Here is an 18,113-nt window from a genome sequence, read left to right as displayed (position 1 = left end):
CCAAACAGGAAAACCACTGAACTACTGTTCATTATGTGCCGTCAGTACAATTCTTAACAACCCTAGGAATAACATATCTGAACCTTCTGTTATCTTTATTTATTGTCCAGCTCTTAGACCAATAGCAAGTGATTGAAAATCGCCTGCATCAGGTGCACCTTAATCTTCAAACTGGTGTTACTGCTCCTTAGAATTTTGAGAGGTTCCTAAAAGCAGTTTTTCCAATGCAGTGTCTTTTTTTTAATTTTATTTTATTATTTTTGTGTGAGTGTACCGTCAAATCAGATCTGACTGGTACAGGAGGAGATTGTCCCTCCTTCCCTGGCAGAGCATCTGGTGGATTCGAACCGTGCGCCTCTGGGATTGTAGTTGCAGCTCCTTACCACTAGGCCACCGTCTTTTCTTTCTTATAATACTTAATTCATTTGTACAGACTTTCTTCCCTTCCAATTCCCCTCTTGTCATACACATGGTTTCTAATCCATTCCTCTGAGAATGTTCTTCTTTTCACCTGTTGCAGTGCAGCGTTCATTATCTATCCATTCTTTCCCCATCTTGACTCTATTATTGCAATAATAGCCCTATGCAGTTTTTGACCCTTTGTGATTGAGATATTTTGCTCAGCCTAACATCTTTTTTTTTTCTTTTAAATTTTTATTTTATTATTTGTGTGTACCGTCAAATCAGATCTGACTGGTACAGGAGGAGATTGTCCCTCCTTCCCCGGCAGAGCATCTGGTGGATTCGAACCGTGCGCCTCTGGGATTGTAGTTGCAGCTCCTTACCACTAGGCCACCAGAGCTCCCCTCCGCCTAACATCTTACAGACTCATCCACGTTTTGGAGCTTATTATTTTTCAATGATGTGTAGTATTCCCCTATGTGAATGAACATACGACAGTTTCTCCAGCCATTCAATTGTGGATGGACACCTGATCTGTTTCTCTTTGCTACTGTGAACAATGCTGTGATAAACATGGGTGTTTATGACACTGTCTTTTGATTTCTTGAATGCTGGTGCCAAGGGTGTGGACTGCAGATCTAAGCAAAAATAAATCACTGACAATTTCTATCCGTTCTCCCATCTACCATGATATCGCCTATAGGCTCTTTGTTTTCTCTCTCATAATTCAACACGGAACTATTAAAGAAGGTAATCATATGTTAAGCAGACTGACATACAGAAAGGGTCTGGTCTGTAAGAACTCCAACTGAATGGAGGAAGAGATCTCTCAATGCCTTCCAGATCTGCTAATAAAACGCACAGGGATTTTCCACCTTGGTTTCGGTGTGTTCGGCAGAAGCAGCGCCTGGCGGAAAGGGCACTTTGTCCAGGAACAGCTGGACCACCACCTTTCAGTCTTGGAGCCTGCCTGGCACGTGGGCACTGGCAAGCTGGGCCACGCTGGTCCCAATGCAGTCCCGACACTCCCTGCACCTACGGAGTCACAGGTAATGGTAGCCTTCCTCGGATTCCTCGCTTGTGGTTCCCCTTTGGGGAGCAGCCCCACCTGCACTTGCCCACACCTCCATTCGCCCAGGTCGTAGGCTGTCACTCCTGGGCTCGGCGCCTGCATCTGGACCTCTCCAGGACTCCGGTGGGAAATTCAAGCTGGAATTCGGATCAGAGATGGGAAGCAGAGTCCTCACATTACTACAGCACTGCTGGAGGTAAAGGGAAGAAGCGTAAATCGAAGTAAATGCTGACTCAGGCCACCTCCCTATTTCATCGCACTTCAATATGGTAGGTCCCAGGCCACTACCCCAGATCCCCTTTCCATTGGCCGTCTAGGAATTGGCTTCTTTCCTCCAATAATCCGAACGTTGATTGGCTTAGCGAGACGGTTGCTAAAGTAATTGGTGCAGGCGCCATTGGAGGACGTCGCACAGATTTTTCAAACGCAAACTGGGTTCGAAGAGACCGAAAGGAGGAGGGAAGGGAAAGCTTGGGGAGGAGGCGGGACCAAGGAAATGGAAGCCCCCATTGGTGCATTACAACCGAGGGGCGGATCTTGAACGGTTCTTCATCGTGATTAGTCCGATTCAGCGATGGAGGGCGGGCACTCTGGGAAAGCGGCAGAAGCGCCTGCTTCTATTGGCCAGCTCTAGGAGAAGGCGGTGCGTCCTTGGCGGCTAATTGGTGCAGAGAGTGAAATGGGCGCGGCCTCTGGGCCGGAGGTTTTGTTGTGAGGGTCGGTTGTCAAGCAGCGGCCAATCAGAACCGGGGATGGAGGCAAGTAAGGGTCGCGCTGGGAGAGGATCCTTGGACTCCAGAGCCGCAGCTGCAGGTAATATGGGCGAGGGGTCTAGGAGGGGCGGTCTAGAAGAGTCCTGTGCCGGGCCAAGCTAGGCGGGGCCACACCGAGCTGACCTTTGGCAGAGAGGTCTCGGGGCCGCGAGAGGCTGGAAGCCCATGTCCCGAAAGCTGCGTGGGGTGGCCCTGGCGAGGCCGAGAGGCCCATCCCAGCCTCCAGACAGGCAGGACTGGTGCGGGGCTGCGGGAGTGTCTAGGGAGGCCGGAAGCAGATCTGAGGGTCTGCCGGAGGCTCCGTAATGAATACTAGAAGCAGGAGACTGAATGAATGGGGAAGAGGCGTGAAGGGACCTGGAGAGGCAGGGTCCAGGTTAGGGAGTCCGGAGACCAGATGTCACATAGGTGGCAGGAAGAAAGGGAAGTGAACCGAGAGGCCGAGCAGAGGGGCCCGGGAGAACGGGATGGAGTGGGAGAGGATTGCTGGGAAAGAGGTGGCCTTACATCGCTAGGGAGTCATGCCGGTGTCCGGAGACCTAACACTGCCCTTGGGGAATACAGGGAGCTGGAGTCGGTCTTCATGCCGCTGATTATAAGGAACTTGAACTCTTAGGGGTCTCTTTGAGGTCCTTCGCAAAGAGGAGGACCTCAGTGCCCAGTCTCTGGGCCACCTCTATCGGCCCCTTTAAAGCGTATCCTCTTGGTCCTACCCGCTTCCCATCAGTCAGGCAGAACAGTGACTCCTAGATCCATCTGAAAGCAGACACGTGATTTTCCGAGCCTCACTGCTGCAGCTGCATGTCAGGCGGCGTCCTGAAGCAGAGCTTCCTCCCATTATCAGAGGGAGAACCTTCTGTTTTCCCAATGTCCCGGGTCACCTAGTTGCATCTCTCCATGCTTGGAAGCCCCGTTTGCAGCAAGCATCTGGCTTTGATGGGTCTTGGTCCCTTTCACGTGGTCTTGGTGATTTTTCAGCTGCATTTCTGCAACCACAGGATCTCTTGAGCTCCCACGTCATCCTTCCTAACAAGGCACCACCCATTTGTTTTCCAGTGTTGTGTTGAGCTGAGATGGCCTAAGTCTGACACAACGTCCCATGACCCCAGATCCCGACAGGCGTGCACAGGCTGCTACTTTTGATGGTTTAAAACCGCAAAGGAGTGTGGGTCCAGCAGACAAGGATTTTTTTCTGCCTGGATGTGTGGAAACTCCCTACCAACTTGATTGGTGGATCTGGGGGGGATCCACCCCCACTCCACAGAGGAAAGCATCTTCTACCTGGTGTGTGGGGCTCCAGGAGCCAGCCAGCTGAAAGATGGCCACCCCTGTAGTCACCAAGACCGCCTGGAAATTGCGTGAGTGGTTCCTTCTTATTTATTTGACCCATTTACTCTGTGAGATGTTTGTTTCTGGGCCGCTGGAACCCACTGCACCAGGATCATGAGCATGGGACTTGTAGTTAGAAGACGTTGGCACATGATGTAACCTCTCTGAGCTCAGTTTCCTCATCTGTAAAATAAGGCAGTCACAGCTGCCTAAATCCTAGAATTACCTACCCAGAGACAGTGAATTTACAGCACTTTCACAAGGACTTGCACTTGTAAGATCCTTTATTAGTATAATTGTTTTTTTCAGGGACCAAAAGGTTTCCAGTGAGACTGACAGATACACTGGAGTGGAGATTCCCAACAGCTATTCTTGGGGATTTTTAGATGTCTCATAAATTGAGTTTCCGCTGTCAGAGATGGCTTCGGTGATTATCTGAACCACCAGACTGTCCGGAGTAGGCAGAGGGAGGCTGATGGACCCTGGTCTGTGATCCAGCCTGAGCACCACGCAACCCTATTGCTCCTCTGTACTATTGTTTTTAAGTGCTGTCTGATTGTTTTTTGACTAAGGAAAGGTTCCTGGTTCAAACCTATCAGCCGTTTTGCAGGAGCGGGGTTTGTGTTCTGCTTCTGTAAATGTTACAGCGGTGGATACCCTCCGGGGCCGCTCCTTACCTTCTGGGACAGCTCCTCTCTGTCCTGTCGGGTTGCTGTGAGTCAGGATGGACATGGGGGCAGCGGATGTGATCTTTACAGGAGCAAATCGGCAGGTCTCCCTTGGGATTCCTAGGTGGGCTTGAACCACCAGCCATGTGCTTGATTGTCGAGCCACCAGAACTCCTTTCCTCTGCATTAGTGGCTTTCAGATTCTGATCTTGAGACCCTTTATACCCTTAAATTACATGGTGGACTCCCTCACGCAAAGAACTTGGACCCTTGGGACTTGTCATGTAACCTGTATGTGGATTCTGTCTCTTATGACTTAGCGTTAGAGATTAGGATGGAGAGATTTAGAAACAGAAGAATGCACAGGGGACCTGCCGTGAGGACATCATCACAGTCTGTCCTCTGGAAAACCACAGTGTCTTTGTGAGAGGATGTGGGTGCAATAGGCCCATGGCATCTTAGAAGGATTGTGATGATACGTTAGTCCTCCCTGGAGCCCTGGAAGGGCCCTGAGATCCTCAGACCATACTTGTATAACAGCTGTTTTGTACATTGTCAGCTCTGTGGGCACTGGGCCTGCCGTGAGCTGTCCTTGGGCCGTTTAGAGAAAAAGGAAAGGCAAGCAGGACATGGGACAGGGGTCCAGTCCACTGCTTTCTAACCGTGAGCTTCTGATGAAGCCCTTTGCTGTCTCTAAGTGTCCTCACTTCTAAAATGAGAGGTTGGGGACATTTTCACATTGTCCCCTAAAGCCCCAAGTTCTGCAACAAGCCTGTTATTGGCACCCAGGGAGAGAATGCTTTGGATTGCTGGCCTTGCATTTGTTGGGATTATGTCTGCATCCCATCACTACTGCAATCTTTCCTGAGCACAGAGCCAGGCATTGGGTGGGGAGCCAATTGGACAAGGCCCCTTTTGCACTGGTGCTCAGACCCTGGAGAGAGTGACAGGCAGGAATGGGATATCTCTATCCATCCATAATGCTTTCTGAACAGAAACATGTGCCTTGAATCATTAAGCAGTTGCTGGTGGGTAAGAGAGGCTTCCACAACAGCATGGGCAAAGGCCCTGAGGCAGTGAGCTCAGTGCACTGGAAGGAGGTCAGTGGCTAGAACACAGTAGTCCACAGAGCCACATGAAGCAGGTGAGGCCTGCAGGGTTCCATGTCTGTGGGCTTCAGCCCGAGGCCAACCCACTCACGTTGTTCTAAGTGGGAGGTAACAGGAGCAGTCGTACGGGGCACCTTCTGATGATTCTGTCTGCATAGCGATTCTCATCAGTGCAAACTGTTTGAATCTAAATGACCTCTGACTCCTTGGCAGGGTCTGGTGAAGATCGGCAGGTGGCTGGCCAGCATGGGGTCATAGGTCCTCGCTGCCTCTGGCCAGAATTGATAGCGTTCTCTAACTCCGGCAGGCGCACAGGTTGTAACATTGTGTCAGTGGGCATAGGCGGTGCTCCTGGTCAGAGTGCAGCGGGCAGCATGGCTCGCTAGGAGCCTGTGTGAGGAGTGATTGTATTTAGATAGGCACCAAGGCCACCATAGCTGCGGCCTCTTTTAGGCCAGGCTGGATGGGATGCTCTTGGGCCGGTGCCCTGTGTACCTAGATTCATCTTTGAGCTGCACGTCAGGGTAGGTTGGTGGTCAGACTGCCTGGAGAAAACCGGCCTGAGCCCTTCCAGAGGGCTCACCTTCCAGATCCCATCAACCCAGTGTGTGTGGGTCTGCACGCTGGACGTCTGAGCTGGAGTCGCTCACTGGTCAACCTGTATCAGGAAGGCAGGCACCTGTTTGTTCTCACTCCCCAGTGCCAGGCCTCGAGCAGTGCCCGGGAATCCTTACATTCCAGGTGAACAGCAGGCACTGGAAACAGCAGTTCCGAGACTCAGAGGGGGCAGCATATGCCTGTAGGGGTCCCCTGAGGAGCCAGCCTGCCTGGGTGAGGTGAGGAGTACAGGCAACTCTGACCCCAAGGAAGGTTGTGGGCAGGGCAGTGCGTGCTGGCATGGTCCTGGTGGGGGTGAAGCTTGAGGCTTGGGGGCAGATGCCCAGGGGGGCAGGGGACAGGCGCTCTCTCTGTCACCCAGCAAAGGCTCTTGAACAGACCTGTATCTGTGGTCAGGACACCAGGTAGTGAGTGTCTTTATGGTGTCTAGCGGATAGAAGGCTCCATAGAGAGATGAGAAGTCAAGAGGCCTGGCTCTCTTAGGTCAAATGGTGAGGTTCCTAAGGTGCCCGCTGGTGCTTGGTCCTGATGCAGTGAGGTTGGGCATCTTGAATGTAGTTGAGCCTCACACAGCCAGCGGCAGCAGGACCTCATCTGGAGTCTGAGTCTGTGCACTGAAGCCCGTCCACTCTCAGCTTTTGATGGCTCATCTGGAGTTGAAGTGAAGGATTCCGTTTGCTTCCTGAGCTGGCATTTGTGTACTGTCCCCCGTGGCATCTGACAAGGACATAGTGGGTACACGGATGCAGAAAGATTGTAATTTTTTTAAAAAATTTTGCAAAGAAAAAGTATAATGAACAACACTTCAAACATTATTTTATCAATATTGCATAAGAGAAAGCCAAGTTAAAATAACAAGACCATTTGAAAAATCACTAAGTCAATAATGTTACCTGCTGATATGCAAGAACTTGGGGGAGGGGGAATTGCAAGACCTAAAGGCGAGGTGGGGGGAAATTGCAAAGTATAAGAAATGACCAAAGCTGACAGACAGCTGTTTTGGTCTCAGGTCTACCCCTGCCCTGTCAGCAGGCTCTGTGGCTCCTGAGAAGGGCCCTGGGGGAGTCAAGGGAAGGGAATGAGACAGAGCCCTGAGCTGTGCAGCAGAGCAGGGCGAGGACCTGCTAGACCTGACTGCATCCCCTCCTCCCCTTCCCTTTGTAGAGGAGATCGTCGCCCATGCCAGCAATGTGTCCTCGCTGGTGCTGGGCAAAGGTTCCGGGCGACTGCTGGCTACAGGCGGAGATGACTGCCGTGTCAACCTGTGGTCCATCAACAAGCCCAACTGCATCATGGTGAGCCATGGAGGCGGGGCGCTGGGGGGGCAGGGCAAGGGTCTGGGAGGGGAACGGTGCAGGCCGAGGGCCCAGACAGAGTGTGGGTGCAGCATGATATCAGTGGCCAACTTCCTGCCCAGTGGTCCACCCAGAAAGACCCAGGACAACCAGGGTGACCGAGACAGTGGCTACCCTAGAATCTGGGCACCTGGCAGTGGGCAGGAAGCGAGGAGTGTGCACAAGAAAGTGTGGTTGAGTCCCAGGCCCTCCGCCTGTCTGCACGTTCACCCACCTGCCTGCCTGTCTGCTTCTGTGGTTGGTTGAGTGTCACTTCATCCTCCACCTCGTGCCACAGAAACTCAAGTGGACCTGGAAGGAGCTGCTTTGAAATCTCCTTTAATAGCATCTTCCTCTTAACATACAAGGAAAATATAATCAGTGCCTGACATTTAGAAAACAGAAACACAAAAATGAAGAAACCTAGTTTTTCTACATGATTCATTATTCATAGTGACCTGACAGGGATTGGGATTGACTTGATTACAGAAGGTTTACTTTCAGTTCCATTATCTGAAGACCACTGTAGTTGGTATTTTGACATATGTTCTAGATCCTGATATCAGTATACCTACTTGCACAAAGATTCTCACCACCAAGCCAATTGGCATCATCATGATAGATGGCAGAGATTGAGATTGTTAATAGTTTCCACTTGTTCGGGTCCACAATCAACGCTCTTGGCACTAGTAATCAGTAAATGAAAAGATGAATTGCATTTAGAAAATCCTCTGTCACGGACCTCTCCAGAGTACTGAAAAGCACCGATGTCATTCTTGAGACTAAGGTGCACCTGAGCCAGGCCATGGTCTTCGAAATCACTTGCTACGCATCAGAGAGCTGGACAGTGACTAAGGATGACAGAAGAAGAGTTGATGCCTTTAGGTTGTGCTGGAGAAGACACTTGAACATACCATGGACTGCCAAGAGAACAAACAGTCGTGCCGTATAGAAAGTTAAACCAGGTTGCTCCTTGGATGTGAGGCTTTTGAAGCTCTGACTCATATACTTTGGGCATGTTACCAGGAGGGATCAGTCCTTAGAGAAGGACTGATGCTTGGAAAGCTGGAGGGACAGCACAGGAGAGGAAGACCCTGGATGAGGTGGATTGACACAGTGACTGTGGCAGTGGGGACAGGTGTGTCAGAGACAGTGCGATTGGCTCAGGATAGGACAGGATTCAGAGCCATGTACATAGGATGTCTGTAAGTCACGGTTGATGGCACCCAACAGCAACTTGCACGTGCATGTACACACAGGTGAGTAGTGTATGCAGCCCAGCAGTCGTGTAGGGCCGTGTGTCACATGGGCAGCAGTGCTACAGACCTGCCCTATGGGGTTCCCAAGGCTGTGGTCTTCACAGAAGCAGACTGCCCCTTCTTCCTCCTACGGAGCAGCTGGAGGGAGTTACCAGTTGAGTACTTCACCACTGTGCCACCAGGACTCCTTACATTACAAACCACATGTTGTTGTTAATGCCGTCGAGTCGTAGACAACTCATAGCGACCCTATGAATGAAAGACCTGAACACTTGTATAACTTTCGTCATTTCTTCAGGTTCATAGAGTTTCCAGAGGCAAGCTATTATAGAAATGGAGGCTACTCCTGCTTCCAAGCTTGTTTTAATTAGGAAGCCCCACCAAACACTTTCCACCATGGGGAATCATTGTCGCATTTGACACATCAGTGTCACAGTGTTCAGCATCACAGCAACCACGAGTTACCTCTGTATGGCAAACGGACAGACCAGGGCTGTACCACTTAGAAAAATGTTTGACCAAAACCAATTAGAACCAGGCCTGAGGACCGCAGATTAAAATCACCCGTACACATACACACAAGTATCTAAAAGTGTATTTCCAGAATGCCTAACTTCCTTACGCCTCTGCAGCCTGCTTTTTTAAAAATGACAGTGTCGTGAGCACCATTGTTTTCAACAGTTTTAAGTGGCTTCGTGGTTTCCCATTGGCAGGATGAGTCATAGCTATTTGAGCCACACCCAGGTTATCTGCGTGGAGGCTGGTTCCAGTTTTTTGGCTCTCCTAAACCACATCTCCATCTCCCTAAACCTTGGACCAGTTCTGTGATCATCGCATTAAATGTAGGGTGTGCACTTTTAACAAAGGCTTTCCAAACAATGTTGCCAAATGCCCTCTTCATTCTCACAGCAGAATGGGAGTGTGCCCTCTTCCCCCAGACCTTTGCCAGCACACACTCTGATCACTCTGCTGACTCTTGGCCAAATCCAGGCAGTGGTAGAGTGGTGGGAGGTGATAGTCCTGAACTTGATCACCTCATTGCCCTTGGGAGTTTGCAGCAAGGGTCCAGTAAGAACAGGATTGAGATTTTGTTCTTAGCCGGGCACTGCATGATGTCTATTCAGGTATCCCTCAACCACATCTACATATGTGGTCCCATCAAGTTATGGTGGAGTTCAGAAAACCTCATTGGAGAATGGGACTTAGCAGATGCAACAGCTTCCCCATTCCACGTATTTATCCGACAGCTCCTGTGTACAAAGTGACTGCCCTTCCAGGCACGTAGAGGTACAGTATGTGCATAAACTGGAATGCATATGATAGTCCTAATAAATGTCTGAGGTATTATGTTGTTGGAACTGACTCATAGCTGATCCTTCCACGTGTTTTCAGAGGCAGTTAATCACATGGGAGGAGATTGCCTATCTTTGTTCTGCAGAGCAGCTGGTGAATTTGAACTGCATGCCTTTGGGATTGTGGCACTGATTCTTACCACTAGGCCACCAGAGCTCCCTACTAGTTATGTACTGTTAGTTTCTTTCTTTCTTTCTTTTTTTTCTTTTGTACTATGTATTTCTACTGTGACACTAATGTGTCAAATGTGATAATGGTTCCCCATGGTGGACAGTGTTTAGTGGAGCTTCCCAATTAAAACAAGCCTGGAAGCAGGAGCGGCATCCACTTCCAAAATGGCTTGCCTCTGGAAACTATGAACATTGCTCAGGACTTTCGTTCATAGGGTCGCTATGAGTCACCTATGACTCGATGGCACCTAACAACAATAACAATGACAACATAGAGCTACATTGCCCATAGGTGCACGGTTCAAATCCACCAGATGCTCTGCTGGAGAAGGAGGAGCAATCTCCTCCTGTACCAGTCAGATCTGATTTGACGATACACACACCTACAAAATAATAAAATAAAAATTTTTTTTAAAAAACCCACCAAAAACCATAGAGCTACATTGGCCTAGTGGACAGAAAGTTATGCTACTAAGCCAAAGGTGGGTGATTTTAATCTGTGGCCCACAGTCCTAGTTCAAATTGGTTTTTGTCAAACATTCTTCTAGGTGGTATAGCACTTGTCTGTGCATTGCTGTACAGAGGTAACTCGTGGTTGCTGTGATGCTGAACACTGTGACACTGATGTGCCAAATGCGCTAATGGTTACCCATGGTGGACAGTGTTTGGTGGAGCTTCCCGATTAAAACAAGCTTGGAAACAGGAGTGGTATCCACTTCCAAAATGGCTTGCCTCCAGAAACTATGAACAGTGCTCAGGCCTTTCAATCATAGGGTCGCTATGAGTCGTCTATGACTCAGTGGCACCTAACAACAACAACAACTGTATTTTTCTATTAAAAATTGTGCCCTATAGCAGTGTATACATTGACTCCTGGGTAGCAGTATCTAATCGGATGTGTTGCACAGCTCTTGAATTTTCTCTTCAAAACTATTCCTGTGACATAAGCCATGAAACAGATCAGAGCTAGTGCTCATGTTCGCAGTAGTGAGACAAAGGAGAAACGTTAGTTTGGAGGGGTGAAGCGAAACATCCCTGAGGTGCAAAATTGGTGAATGCTACTGCTTGGGATTTAGGCGTGTCACTGGAGGACCGTGGTGGCCCTCAGAATCAAAGGTCAGATTCTCCAAGCTTTTAAAGACTCAGCTCCATTGAGAGCAACAGGCTAACAAAGACGCAGAACGCTCCCGTGTGAAGAAATTGCTGATGGTTTGAGGAACTAACACATGACTTCTCAGCATGTGGCTGGATGATCACTACGAAAGCATGACGTTTGTTGGAGATACTTAAAGCAGGACAAGGCTGTAATGCGGCGTTCACACAACATCCAAATCACGCAGCATCCAGTTTCAAAGAACAGATAGATTGTGCGTGTTAAGCAGTGAACGACTATATTTTATTTAGCTTTATTTTCTTTAGGGTTCAGAGTGTTTTTGTTATTGTTTTCGGAAATGCCAAGGCAACGTGCACGCATTGAAAAGTCGGCTACGGAGACAAGCCGTGGAAGGACTCCCATGGTGGACATTGGCATTTCTGGCCTTTGATTTTTGACACTAGGTGCAGCCTGCAGGCCCCATGAGTAATGTTGTCTTAACAAACACTGACATGGTCCCCACCGTGCCGTTAGGATGACCAGCTCTCCGTGGGCTGTGACAGTCACTGTGGACATCAGCTCCTATGTCCTCTTCGGAAAGCTGCAAGTCCAGTATCGCTGCCACTCAACGAGGCTGGGTCCGGACCTGGCTCAGCCCTTTTCAGCTTCCGGCCTCTTCTCCTCTTATTCTCCAGCAGAGTCACCTCCAGGTCCTTTCGGTTCCACTGAAGGTCGACCTGGCGGTGTACCCGGGCACTCTGCAGGGGTGCAGTGTGGGCTCTGCCTTCTTTTCCCTTCGTGCAGGCTGGAAACCACGGTTTCTGGGAGTCAGGCTGGGTCGCCCAGCCTTATCTTGGTGACCTGTCCCTCTCAGGAGTCCAGGGCCCCAGTGGAGGAGGGAGAAGCTGGCAGTTGACCAGGGTCTGGCCCGTTGTAGCCGTGGGAGCTGAGAAGTAAGGAGCCATTCAGCTGGTCTGCAGACAAGTGGGGGTGTCCCCTCCGAGCGCAGCGTCCCTGTTTTAGCTGCTTCTTACTGCTGCCTTTTCTGGGACCCAGACTTTGGGGCAGCTTCTGGTCTGTCCAGGCGGTGCCCTGACGCTTCCACCCTCTCTCCACAGAGCCTGACGGGTCACACGTCCCCGGTGGAGAGTGTCCGCCTCAACACCCCTGAGGAGCTCATTGTGGCTGGTTCCCAGTCAGGCTCCATCCGCGTCTGGGACCTGGAAGCTGCCAAAAGTAGGCCTCCTTGCCCGCCTTCCTGCACATGCTCTGTTCCTCCTCGTCTGATGGTGTGTCCCTTTCCTGGCTGAGCTGAGTGCTTCCTCCTTGGAGCGCTGACCAGCCCCCCTCAGCAGCCCTGAAGCTCACTGCTGCCCCGAGTGTCTGGCACTGAGGAAGTATTTAAATGAATACCTGGGTGGGTGGACAGATAGGGGAATGAGGAGGTGGGAGGGTGTATGGAAGGGTAGGTGAGTGGCTGAGTGGATCGATGGGTAGATGATGGATGGGTGTGTATGCAGATTCACACCTTGGAACAAAATCCAAAGTCACCGGGGCTGTTTGGGTCTCTAAGAACCGAGGAAGGGTGTGCTGATCTATCTGGGACAACCCCCTCACAGCTCTGGCTGACTTGGTTGTGAGAATTTGGGCCAGCAGTGCCCAGATCTTCCATTCGCTTAGTCTTCTCTGTTGCTTTGGCTAATTACCTCGGCTTTGCTATGTGACCTGGGTAAACCGTGGGTTTTTCCTTTTTAAAAGCGTAGATCGTGCATGTAGACACATAGATATTGCCTTCCTGATTTAGGGCTCTCATATCTACTGCACTCAGGTCCCTCGCACACTTTTCTCCTTCCATCTTCCCTTATAGCACATATGTAAAAGTATTCCATGTTTCTATTGTGTGCATCATAGAACTTAACAGCTGATTATGCTACTTTTTAGAACTTCCCTTCCAGGAGTTATAATTACTCCATTTCTTTCCATCTATGTGTTTCCTATGTCCCTATTACAAATTCATCCCCAGATTCTCTGCCACATAGTCAGCTTCTCTCATCACATCCTGTGATCAAGGTGCCTCTGTGGAGCTTCTGCCCGTGGTCCCGTGGTCCTGCTGCCCAGTCATCCTCCCGAGGTCCCTGCATGTCCTCCTTGAGGAGTTCTCCCATTCTGTCTGCTGTGTCTTGCTTTATACACTCTTTTTGATGGGACACGTTCTTTGACAGCTTTCAGAGAAAGGTGTCGGGTAGGCAGTTTGGGAGACTGTGCTAGGTAAAATTAGTTTGCTGTCATCATTTAAAAAAGTTTATACTTGAAGCATCCACAGTCACCACTCTTGGTACCAGCAGCCAGGAAATTAAAAGACATATTGGGATGGGAAAGTCTTCTGTCAGAGCCCTCTCCAAAGTACTGAAGAGCAATGGTGTCTCTCTGAAAACTAAGGTGCATCTGATACAGACCGTGGTCTTTGCAGTCACTTGTTATGTGTCAGAGAGTTGGACAATTACTAGGGAGGAAGAAGGAGAATTGATGCCTTTGAGCTGTGGTGCCATAGAAGACTATTGAGTATACCATGGACTGCTAAGAAAACGAACAGGTTCATCCTGGAGAGGGTTAAACCGGGCTGCTCCTTGGAGGCAAGGATTCTGAGGCTTCGTCTGACATACTTTGGACATGTTGTAAGGAGACACCAGTCCTTGGAGAGGGACATCATGCTTGGAAGGGTGGAGGGACAGCGCAGGAGGGGAAGACCCTCTATGAGGTGGATTGATTCAGTGACTGGGATAATTGGGATGGGAGTGTCAGAGACAATGCGATTGGTACAGGACAGAGCGGAGTTTAGGGCTGTTGTACATAGGGTCGCTATGAGTCGCAAGCGATTCAATGGCACATAAAAACAACAACAACATACTTGAAGTATGTTCTAGATAAAGAAATCAGTGCCACTGAGTTGACTTCTTAGGGCAAGCTTGCGTGCAGTGGAACCGAATGTTGCCTAACCCTGCATCATTGGCACTGTGGCCAGATGTGCCTGTCCATGGTTGTGACTCTTGTGCTAGTGCATCTTACTGGGGGACCCTGTCATGCTTGCTGGCCCCCTGCTCATCGAGTATGATGTCTTCTTCCTGATGATCGGTCCAAAACAAGCGAGTGAGACAGTGCTCAGTGGCAGTCCATAAGTTTTTCATTGGTTAGTTTGCAGTACTAGATCACTAGTCCTTTGCTTCTAATCTCTCTTAGTCTGGAAGCTGCTAATACCTGCCCCCATGAGTAACACTTCTGGTATTTTAAATAGCTTACGGAATCACAGTAGACTGAGAGACAAGTGTTGGATACAGTTCCAGGAGGGAAATCATTTTCTCCCAGAATTTTGAAGGCATAGTTCCACTGCCTTCCTGGGTCCAGAGCTGTTCTTACTGCAGGCTCTTAGAGTGAGACCTCCTTCTTGGTCTGCCTCTGTGGGACTGATTCCAGTGTTCTGATTCCATCATCACAGACTTCGGTGTGGGTTCCCATCCTGTGCTAGGGACCCACTTGGCTCTTTCTAGGTGGAAGCCCTTGTCTCAGGTGTAGGCCAAGTGCAGATTGTCATCTTCTCTGGAAGGGGCTGCCTTGCCTTCAGCCACATGGGATTCCAGTGCAGGTTGCCAGTTCTGTGGGGTTTTCACCCAAAGCTGGAGCTCTGGATGTTTATGTGGAATATATCAGTTTAAAAATCTTGATACCATTCTTTAAAAATGTCCTGAAGGCCAAGTGTGGGCCCAGACAAAGCATGTCAGCTCTCTGATTTATGGCAGTCTGTAGCCTGGCCTTCTAGCAGGCCAGACAGGAGGCAGCCTGTTGTCTGAAGCCCAGAAAGGAACCAGTGGCTTGGATTGTGCTGGGCTGATTTTTCCAGAAAAAGCTCTTCCCCACCCACTGAGACCTGAGATTCCTCTGAGCCCTCTACTGACATGTGTGTGCCCTCTGCTGCAGGGGAGGGCATCCGTCAGAGTGTGCCCCGCTCAGGGACGGCATCTCTCTGTTCACGGAGGTGGTCTACCAGAAGGACTTACGGGGGCTCACAGTGGTCTCTTCAGAAAGAGCGTGGAGACCGCCTTGACAACAAGCCGGGGCTTGCAGGCTGTGTCCAGCAGCCCGGTCCCTGGATGGTGCTTGACCTCAGCAGCTCGCGAGGGGCCCAGGCTGGCTGGAGCCACGACTGAGAAAGCGGAAAGGCTTGGTCCGAAGGTGGTCATCTTCCTGGGCATCCTCTGGCCTTGAACGTGGTGAAGGAGCATCTGTCATTGGCTGAAGAACATGGAACAAGAGAGAAGCCAAGGATTCCTTGCTTCTGCCTGAGGCCTTCTCAGCCTTGCCTTTCTCTCTCATAAGGCACATAAGGGGAATTCCTTGAGGAATGAAAACCAAAGGTTTTGAATTCCTGGAACCCGGCCTTTCTCTAGCTCCCTCTGCTGTTACAGACGCACCTTACCGACAGCACCCCCACCCCAGAGAACCTGATTCTGTACACTCAGTGGCCCAGACAGTGGCTGTCTGTAAACTTTCAGTGATTCTGATGCAGAGCCAGCTTGTCAGGACCCCTCATTTGGCAGATGGGCAAATGGAGGCCGGGGGAGGGCATAGAACAGGGCAAAGAGCACATGGCCAGACAGTGCCCTTCATACTGGCCATTGCTGTCTCCAAGTTTGGGGGTTCACAGAAGACAAACTTGCCCTAAAAAGCCTCAGCCTGTAGAGCTAAGACCTCAAGCCCACCTTCACCCCCACCCACCGTAGAATGATCAGGAGTGGCAAACCATGCCCCTGGCATGAGAGACCAAGCTGCCCCTCGCCGAGGGTGTGGAGGACCCCACAGGGAGCACGCCGACCCCAGCAGCCCCCTTCACTACAATTACGGCAGCCTGTGACCATGTACGCACCAGCAGGCCTCCCAGCGCCTTTCTGGGACAGAAGAACTAGGCCAAAGTCACAAGCGAAAAATGTAGCCCTGCCTGCTTTTCCCAGTGCAGCCAGCGGGCGAGGGCGGTCAGGCCCGCTGTCCCTCCGGAAGGCAGCAGCCCACACAGGGCGGCCCTGCATCTTCCAGGGGCAGGCGAGGTTTTGGAAAGCCTCCCTGCTGGATGCCGAGTGAGTGGGCCGGTGGACAGGCGTGGAGCGGGAGCAGGACTCAGCACGTATCTCCGCCTCGGGGCCCGGCGCCTCCCCTGTGGTCTCGAAGCCTGCTTAGTCAGAAGTGCATAGCTGAGTGTCCAGGCATGAGAGCCCAGCAGGAGCCAGGAGGGACAGCTGGTCAGCAGGATTAGATGGGCACCTGACAGACAGGGCAAGTGCCTCGGCAGGCCCTGCCAAAGGTGCATAGGTGGCTTGGTCCCAGCTTGGGCACCAGCTTGGGCCTGCTGCCCAGACCACAATTGGATGGTTGGAGGCAGTGGACGAGACGCTTCGTCCGCCAGGCAGATCATGACTCAAGCTGCCAGCTTAGCTCTTGCTCTTGTGCCTGGCCCTGACCTTGGCTCTGTAAGGGTGCTGCTGGATGCAGAGAACCAGAGCGTGTGCTCAGAGCTTAAAGTGGAGAGGAGGCCTCGCTCAGGACCAGGCAGGGAGACGTGAAGGATGGCCTTTTGAGGAGAAGAAACAGTAGTGAGAATACTTGAAGCAGGCATTTATTCACATTTATTCTGCACTTACTGTATGTAAGCTTCTGTTGCAGACCGAGGGTCCCAAAGAATGAAATGATTTTATAATTATTAATAATGAGACAGACTTCCAGGAATGATATAGAACAGAGAGTGTGAAAAACAGGGGGCCAACAGTTCCCATGACTGAAGGCCCCAAGCCATGCTTCTCTGAGTATTTATTTAGAATCTTAAGGAAGGTAAACAAAATCACAAGGAGGTACAAAACAAAAACAGGATAATGGTGAAGTCTTTTACAGATAAGGCCAAGTTCCTCTTTATGCTAATCTCAAGAGGAAGGGATTTATTTGACACAAACTAAGAACAATGTTGACTCCTAGGGAACACCCCAGTGCCACAAGGTGACCTTCAGCTTGTATTAAGCTTTCCTCATTTCCCCATACAGCATTTGGTCTACTATTAGTAAATTTGATAGTCAGCTTCCCTCAGGCTTCCGCCAAGCTATTTACGTTTGTTGAGTGGTGCCAGACAGTGCTTTGAGACAGGAGTGCAGGGTGCCCTGACCTGGCCGTGTTACTCCCTGCGCTGCCCCAAAGGCTGGGTGGTGGGCTTCCTGGACAGCAGTGGATGGCCTCCACTCTGTCTCCAATCATTTCTTCCTGAGGTTCTCAGTCCTCTACTTCAGACTTGTCTTCAGGGTCATCCTCAAAAGATCCTTCGAGAAGGGAGTACCCCAGAGGATAAGTGTCAGCACAAAAGCCACCCCAGAAATGCCTTCCACTTGCTGATCACACTCTCCCCTCATCCTCTACGGCCTGACGGCTTCCTCAAGTGCCGCCTCCAGAAAGCCCTCCCGTGATTCCTCTTCCCCAGCTTGAACACATCCACTCATCTCTCCCTGGGCCTGCAGAGAGGTTCCGTGTCTGTGGGGTTGAGCGTGGTGGTTCCCTGGCTCTGCTGACTGGGCCGCTCGTTCGTGAACACTAGGGCAGTCCTGGAAGTACTGTCTGTAGGGAATGAGAAGTGCTTCCTGGGGCCTGAGCAATGGCAGAAATGGCTATTGTTTCGTGTGTGCGGTGAGGGGGGGGGGGCAGAATAGAAAGATTAGGTGTTAGGGTATTTGGAATCTGGTTGATTTCTTTTTTTCTTCCCCATTTTTAAGTCTGTGTCCTTTTTCTGTTGGTTTTCTGTGTGGTTGGCACTGGAACACACACTAGCAAAGCAGCCTCCCTCTACTGCCCTCCTGCTTGCCCCCCACACCCTCTGCTTCCCCCCCCACACCCTCTGCTTCCCCTCAT

The 18,113-nt window shown here is 50.6% G+C and overlaps 1 protein-coding gene across 1 annotated transcript in view; it reads left to right on the top strand.

Annotated features, from left to right (window-relative positions):
* Positions 1-3,565: 3,565 nt before the first annotated feature.
* The window catches only part of KATNB1 (katanin p80 (WD repeat containing) subunit B 1), a 22,094-nt gene continuing 7,546 nt past the window's right edge, over positions 3,566-18,113 (top strand). Inside the window, exons 1-3 of the mRNA XM_006878737.1 lie at positions 3,566-3,605; positions 7,136-7,266; positions 12,299-12,416. Of these exons, the coding sequence (XP_006878799.1) occupies positions 3,566-3,605; positions 7,136-7,266; positions 12,299-12,416 (289 nt within the window). The remainder of the gene's footprint in view (positions 3,606-7,135; positions 7,267-12,298; positions 12,417-18,113) is intronic.

This window comes from Elephantulus edwardii, unplaced genomic scaffold (assembly GCF_000299155.1).
Source record: "Elephantulus edwardii isolate Elephantulus edwardi_28Jun2011 unplaced genomic scaffold, EleEdw1.0 scaffold00001, whole genome shotgun sequence".
In the NCBI taxonomy this organism is placed as follows: domain Eukaryota; kingdom Metazoa; phylum Chordata; class Mammalia; order Macroscelidea; family Macroscelididae; genus Elephantulus; species Elephantulus edwardii.
This window is presented reverse-complemented; position numbering and strand designations above follow the sequence as displayed.